This window comes from Microtus ochrogaster, linkage group LG4 (genome assembly GCF_000317375.1).
Source record: "Microtus ochrogaster isolate Prairie Vole_2 linkage group LG4, MicOch1.0, whole genome shotgun sequence".
Taxonomy (NCBI): domain Eukaryota; kingdom Metazoa; phylum Chordata; class Mammalia; order Rodentia; family Cricetidae; genus Microtus; species Microtus ochrogaster.
In genome coordinates this window covers 43,369,547-43,377,340 of record NC_022030.1, presented here as the reverse complement: position 1 = coordinate 43,377,340, position 7,794 = coordinate 43,369,547, and the positions used below count along the sequence as shown (strand labels likewise).

Genomic DNA, 7,794 nt, shown 5'->3' with positions numbered 1-7,794 from the left:
AAAACCACTAGGAGTCTGGGCCCTGCTTCCCTGAACTGCAGTCAGTGGGAAGCTGTCTTTCAGGAAACCAAAGAACTCAGCTAAAACTACCTCCTGCTTTTCACCATATAAAGGCAACGACAGCACATGGGAAACCCTTGGCCTGGTTTCTCTCCACATAATTAGCATATGAATTAAGTCCCAGTACAACTTTATTTTCCCATAGTAAGTTTTATACCTTACCGATAAAGAGGTAGAGCGGTAAAAGGATTTTTTTTTTTTTTTTTTTTTTTTTTGGTATTTCTGGCACTGAAGTGGTGGGAAGCTTAGGTCTGTTGATCAGTGCCAAAAGAGTTAAGGACTCTTTTGCTGAAGCCAGTAGTCATAAGGTGAACCTTCCCCTACTTCTTGGGTAGGTCTCTTTGTTCTGGAAACAAGCCTGCGGTTTATTGGGTAAGCAAAGGAATCCACCAACCATCTTGTACACACAAGATGGATTTAGCTCCAGCTCTCACAGTGCAGACCATTCATAGAGGAGTGAACGCTGGCTGTCCACAGAGCACAAAGAATAACCATAAAGCTTAAGTATGTAATGGTTTACTGAAGGCAGTACAAGCTGGGCAGTGGTGGCGCATGCCTTTAATCTCAGCACTGAGGAAGTGGAAGCAGGGGGACCTCTGGGTTCGAGGCCAGCCTAGTCTGCAAAATGAGTTTCAGGACAGCCAGGGCTGTTACACAGAGAATTCCTGTCTTGAAAAAGTGAAAAAGCAAAACCAAACCAAACCAAACCAAAACAAAAAACCCCAAAACCAGAAGAAACAAAGAAACAAAAACAAAACAAAAATCATTAAGTGATTTATTTTGTTTTCTATGGCTTTACAGAAAGTTTTATTTCTCAAAAGCATCTAAGAATTAAGCTCTTTTAGCGTTTCTATCTTCTCAACTGCTGGTGCAGACAGAGAGAGACAGTCACTTTGGTGTGTTCCCAAACAAGAATGTTTTCTGTTTCAGCTTTAGACAATTCATATACACATGTAACACAGTCACACATTCTCAACTTTAGTGCCAAGGACATTCCGGCTATCCACATAGCCAAGCCCACCTCACAGGATTGTGGATAATGTTTTTCCTGTTATCAAAGTCATTTCTCAGGGAATCTGTCCACAGATGGGTAGATTTTTTCCTTCATCTGCCTTGTTTTAGTATTTCTGGGAGAAAGGAAAGAATAAAAGGCCTGGACCACTCTGTTGTCTCTATTAAAAAATAGAACAACAAAACCCTAACTACCCTACATTCCTTCCCTACCATAATAACCAGTTATCATAATAATTGGGGAACTATTTAAATCTGTTTGAGTCTTTAACAGCCTGCAATCATAAACTTTGTTCTTTCTGGGCACAAGTGCCCCCTTCCACTTCTTCTGTTTAGACAATGTCTGACATTGTAGACTAGGCTAGCTTGGAACTCACAGCAACCCTATGGCTTCACCTTTCCAAGAACTGGGATTGCAGGCATGGGCCACAGGACTCTTCTTTAACATGCCGTATGCAGGCTGGGGGAGAGAGTTCAGTCACCAAAGTGCTTGTCCTACAAGAGTTCAGTACCTGGAACTTATCTTTAAAGACAATAAAGGACTAGGCATGAAAAAAGTCAGAACATGATTATGCATTTGTAATTTCTGAGCAAGGAGGATTCCTGAGGCTTGCTGGCTGGTCAGCCCAATTTACTTGGTGGATTCCAAGTCAGTGAAAGGACTGCCTCAAAAAAAAAAAAAAAAAAAACCTCAAGATTGTCCTCTGGCCTATATGCTATATGCACAATTGTGTGCATATGTTCATGAATGTATATACACACAGAGAAAGATAGGAGAGACGCTAAGTAAATAAGAACTCTTGCCCCTAGACTAAGAACCTCTAACCATTTAGTTGGGTGTTTTGGTTCATGGGCTCCAGGTCAGCTTGGTTAACAAAGGGCTACACAGTGAGACTTTGTCTCAAAACAACAAAACAAAACAACAGTAAGCAACAGAAGCAAAACAGAAAGAAGTTCTAGGAAGATGGCTGAAGGGTTAAGACCACTTGCTGCTCTTACAGAGGACCTGGGTGTCTTTGATGTCAGAACCCACATGCTGGCTCACACCCAGTTCAGGAGATCTGATGCCCTCTTCCGGCCTTTGCAGGCACCAGGCATGCAGAGGGAATATATATATATATATACACACACACATTCAGGCCAAAGAGTTATATACCTAAAATAAAGAAAAAAATGACAACAACACCCCCCCCACACACACACACGCAGAGGGAACATATATACACACATTCAGGCCAAAGAGTTATATACCTAAAATAAAGAAAAAATGACAACAACACCCCCCCCCACACACACACACGCAGAGGGAACATATATATACACATTCAGGCCAAAGAGTTATATACCTAAAATAAAGAAAAAAATGACAATAACACCCCCCCCCACACACACAAACCCTTTGGCTTACTTATTGTGATGCAGAGTTCTGAATGGGAAAAGTTCCTAAAATGTTTCTTTAACTCACCTGGAAACTCTGTGGTGTGTGTGTGTGTGTGTGTGTGTGTGTGTGTGTGTGTCCATCTCAATATGTTTGGGGTCTTCAGCAACTACAATACTGACTCATTTTAGTTGCAATACAGACAGTTCACCAGCTTAGGTTACCCAATCAAAAGGTGGCTAAAGACATCATGTGAACTAAATATCTAGACCCAACTAAGCAACAGGACATGTACAATGAGTACTTCTGGGTCAAGGCAAAGACAGACACATTGGTTTGCTTTAAACGTATTGCTCACCATTATACCATGCCAGTCTCTGACCACTTCATCCTTGTAAAACATTGTCTCTGTGTGGTTCACACACACAAAATAAATGGGCAAAGAGTGGTGGCACATGCCTTTAAGAGGCAGGTGGACTTCTGAGTTTCAGGCCAACCTGGACTATAGAGCAAGTTCCAGGACAGTCGGGGAGACAGGGAGAAACCCTGTCTCAAAAAACAAAAACAAACAAACAAATCAAAGTGGGGCCAGGGGAGAAAAAAAATCAGGAAAAAAAAGAAGAGAATAAATAACATACTTCTTAATTTCTTAATCTCTCAACACAACAAACTGGAAGGGGATGTGGCATTCTGCTGAGTAACTGCATGAGAAGGGCAGAGAGGAGGGATGAGGCGGAAACTCCAGCCACTGACTCAGCAGACGGACGGAGGATCTGCTGGAAAGGACACAAGTGAGTTCTTCACAGTTAGTTCACTGGTTCTTACTGTCCGCTACCTTTTTCCTTTCCATGAATACATTGTGCTTCTAGAGACTGCTGATTTAATAAAACCTTCAACAGGGAAAACGGAGTTAGAAATGCCTCAAAAATCACCACTTTTCCTTTATAATTCTTAACTGTGAACTAATGGCAACCTCACTTTTTCTAACAGTGTTGAAACAGAAGATTCCCTGAGGGCTGGCAAGAGATGGCTCATTGGAGCTTGATACTTGGAGCCCATATGGTAAAAGGAGAGAATCCACCTCGTCCTGACTTCTACATGCATGTTGTGGCATGTACACACACACACACACACACACACACACACACACACACACACACACACACACACACACAACTGTAAATGAAAACTTCAAAAAATAAGATTCATGTGCATATATTTAAGCTAAAACATAAGCTTGGGCTAGGTATTGTGGTATATTACTTTTTTTCCTGAATTTGGGAAACTGAGGCAGGAGGATTGCTGTGAGTTCAAGGCCAATCTGGACTATCTAGAAAATCTTTATATCTTAAAGAAAACCAAAAAAAAATCCAAACCAACCACCAACAAAGAATCTTAAAAGCTTTAATCACAAAACACAGCTATTATACACGTAAAAAACATCAGGTACATTTTGAAATTACCTTTCTGAGTTTGCTAGCTACACGGAAGAGCAATTCATTTACCTGTGCAGATCCAGTTCCACATAGGGAAGAATGAGTTTTTCTTTAATCAATTCCCAAATGATTCGTGTCATTTCATCTCCTTGCATCTCCACCACAGAACCGCCATGAATTTTTTTGGACATTTTTACTTCAATAACCCTTAGAAAAAAAGATACACACCTTGTCATGGTATAAAGTAGAAATGAAGTATCAATGATTTGTTGACTATTATGAAAGAACAGTTATAATGACTACATATAATAACAATTACCAGAAGAACTGAGAAATCTATGTAAGACACCATGCTACAGTGCTTATGTGTGGCTTCCACGTCAGCAGTATAAGACAGTTCTGTAAAAAATTATTTTCCAGCTTGAGAGAAAAATTTCTTTGCCAAAGCCATCTGGCTAGAGTGTGGGGGGAACCCTATGCTGAAACATGCCATTAATAATGTAATCATTATTCTCAACCATTAGTTATCTTATAAGAGCGGTTCTGTTATTTGTAGAGACGATTCAATGGTTCTGAAGAACCGTATTCAGGCGGACTCCAATAGTGGACAGTGAAGGATTCTCTGCAGAACTGGGCTTTTCTATTGATACTACAGATATTGGTAATGTGGGGCTATATTACAAAAGTGATTTCTCAGCTAGGGAAATCAGAATAAGGGAAGGTCCCTGCCTAGCACCCATGCTTATCTAAGTTATTCGCTGCTCCTCTGGCTCTTCAGGGGCAAGAGCAGCTTTCTGGAGGATGGGCCACCGCATTGTTCTAAAAGGACAGATCACTTCAAAAAGTGTTTACTTATCTGGTTCCAATACAGTGCAAGATGAACTGCCTTACTGTAGACACTCTAATGGGATCCTCCCGGAAATACAGCTGTGTTATAGCTAAGGACCAGGAAGTCAGCAGACTTTAAAGCAATTACCAGATAACAACCTAAAGCTGTCTTGAAAAGCATAGCCAACTATTTGGGCCCTAAGTTAACAAAAAGTAATGATTATTGGACAGTATGTCTCAACTCCTCACAAAGCAGGACTACTTCCCCAATTCTCAAGTCCCAATTTTACTTCTTAGATTTGTAACTCTAGAATTCTATTGAGATGGTACCCTTAGTCTACTACCAGAGTTTCTGGAAGGCAATTAGAACAAGCAACAGGTATAGGTGGACCAATATTACCTATCAGATACAACTTAAAGATTAACTTACAGTAGGGCATAAAGCCCATAATTAATTCTATCTTCACCATGACCCTGCTTTAAAGTCAAAGTCAAACAAGAAGAGACAGCAAACTTATCTCGGTTTTGATACCACATCTTCATGGTCATGTTCCTGCACAGCATTACACAACAGTTATGACTAGGCTATTTTCCTGGGATGGCAAATACAGCTAATAAAAGATTACAATGCCTGGAATGTCTGCAATTTTTGTTCTGGTTTGTTATTTCCTTCTTGGTGAATATGTACTCTGCCATAATCTCCCTATATCTCAGAATGCACTAATGAGATATGTCAGTTTCCCTCACTTTATCTATTCACTTTTTAGCACCTGTTAACTAAAATAGCGAAGCTGTATTGTGACTATTATTGCATGTCTGAGTTTGCTTTCCTGGGACATGGGCTTTAGGTATCCCTGGATTCCCTGCATCCTCAGATCTCACATTTTCTGAATCCACCCAACCTCATCTTTTGAAGGAAAGTGTGATCCAAGCTCAGGGGCCACCAGCTCATTTACATTATCTGAAGACTGAATTCCAAAGTCTTGACATGGCTGCGCAATTCCAGAAAATAAACACAATAATAACAGACTAGCTGAAGCAATAGGAGCCCTTTGCCATACTTAATTGTATTTCCATAAATCTCAAGCTTTTACTTTGAACCAATTTTTTTTCAGATGAGTTCAAGTTGCAAAACACACAGGGACACTAAGGAAGCAATTGCAGTATATTGTTGGAAAATTCCTGCTTCCTTCTTTTGCAGTACTTACACCAAGGCCCAATTAACTGTCCAGTGTGGCCGGCCACATTAAAGAAAGCAGGTTGAAAGGCTGAATTGCTAATTCTCATCTTGATGGTGAATGGACTTCCAGTTAGAACAAGGCCTCTCAATGTTGCTGTCTCAAACGGCTGCAGTTTCAATTTATCTCGTAAAACAAAGCAAAATTGGGAATAGAAAGTCTTAACATACTAACACCCCTGCCAGGAGGATTTAGTTTCTTTTAATACCAGCCTGACAGCCCAGTTTATCTGGTTTAAAGTACAGTGCTGAGTGTATCCGGAGGGGCAAAGGGCAGCTTATGTGCACAGGAGCTTTCCAAAGAAAGGTCAAAAGACCTCAAATACCCTTGCTCGCACACGAAGGAGGGTGAGTATCCAGGGTGAGAGCCTTGTTCCTGGCCTTTTTTGCTAGTCTATGGTTTGCTCGACCTCGGTTGACACTGTGAGCCAGCAGATATCCTTGTGGGCGTTGTGCAAGAGGTCTAAAACTGTAGTTGACTCGATTCCTGCTTCCAGATCCCTATGCCTGTCCTGTCTCTCGGCGGTGCCAGGACCTTTAACACCAGGTCCACCCAGCTGGCTTCGGTCCTGCCCTCCTTCAGAACTCTAATCCAGGAGGGCAGGACCGAAGGTGGGAAGGGGCCTTCTCTCAATCCTCAAGGCGCCCCCAAGTGGCTAAGCAAACACTCTAGATTGAAACTGGAGGTCCGCCCACCCTCACCCCCTCCCTCACGAACACTCTGACATGCACTTCTCCGGCCTCAAGGCAGGTCCCACCCCCGAAACCTTGACGGAGTGCTCAGCACACGTCTCCAGTTCCCGGCTCACGCCCTTTCTACAACCAGTTCCCTGCGGTCACATATTTTCTTCCTCTTACAGCCTAGACTCTAGGAGTTCTGTGCGTCCTCTCCCCAGCTAGATTCTCTTCCGCGGGTGCAGATCTGCTTTGGCACTTGTCAGTGCATGTAACGTCCCAGCCGCCCGGATCTTACGATCCCACCCTCGGGAGCGCCCTTCTATACCCACTTTCCTTCCCTAAGCCCAAACTTTGGGGGTGTCCCGCGGTGCACCAGGGCCTTTCCACTGAGTTCACGTCTGCACATCCAAGATCTGAGTTTTCTTCCTTTTCTCTCACTCCAGCCTTCTACGGAATAGCCTAACAGTGAGGGGCGGCGGCTGCCGCTCGTAGCCTGGGGCACTAGCAGGGAGGGGAAGGAGCGCCTGCTTGCATCCCGGGGCGCCCTGTCTACTCACCCGCTCACACCCGTGCACAAGACTGTCTCAACCCAGCCGCTGCTGGCTCAGCATCCGCCACAACCTTCGCACCAACGACCAGGGGCAGGGTCAAGGCTTTTTAACTCTTCCCGGCTTTGTCTCCTCCCAGGCCCCACCCCCTCAGCCCACCTCCCGTGGTCCCGCCCCCTCCACGACGCCATTCGCTGCGCGGACTTTCTAGGGTGGGCGGGGCCGTAGACTTCAGCCTCCGAGGAGTTCCCGGTGGGGGATGGGGCTGGGCGCCGCCGGGTTTCCTCGGGAGCACCCTGCCGCTGAGGAGCGAGAATGCCACCTACAGGCAGGCTCCGGGCGTCGGTGTCCTGGTTCTCACTCTGGGAGAGCTCCTAAGACTGGATTTTGGCAGGTTCCCTTCGTGGCGTTTCCGGATGCTCCTTAACCTGGAATGTGCATTTTGAAGAATATGCGTTTGGGGGTCTCAAAGGTGGGGGGCAACTATAGCCTCTGCTAGAATGCAAAGGCTGATCCGGCTGCTATACCACCTCAATAATTCACTTCACTACTAATGATCTGTATTCCCAACTGTTACTACTCATAAATAAGCCCCACTCAGCATTTGCCAAGGAAGAC

The 7,794-nt window shown here is 43.9% G+C and overlaps 1 protein-coding gene across 2 annotated transcripts in view; it reads right to left on the bottom strand.

Annotated features, from left to right (window-relative positions):
- Positions 1-7,320, bottom strand: part of Idh1 (isocitrate dehydrogenase (NADP(+)) 1, cytosolic) — a 19,670-nt gene extending 12,350 nt beyond the window's left edge. Inside the window, exons 1-2 of one of the 2 annotated variants that reach the window (XM_005361460.3) lie at positions 7,186-7,320; positions 3,955-4,092 (exon numbers count right to left, since the gene is read on the bottom strand). In XM_005361460.3, coding sequence (XP_005361517.1) covers positions 3,955-4,076 — 122 coding nt within the window. In that variant the 5' untranslated portion in view covers positions 4,077-4,092; positions 7,186-7,320. Of the gene's footprint in view, positions 1-3,954; positions 4,093-7,185 lie in introns of those variants that run through there. The other variant, XM_026786314.1, reaches the window with a different exon arrangement.
- Between the last annotated feature and the right edge of the window lie 474 nt (positions 7,321-7,794).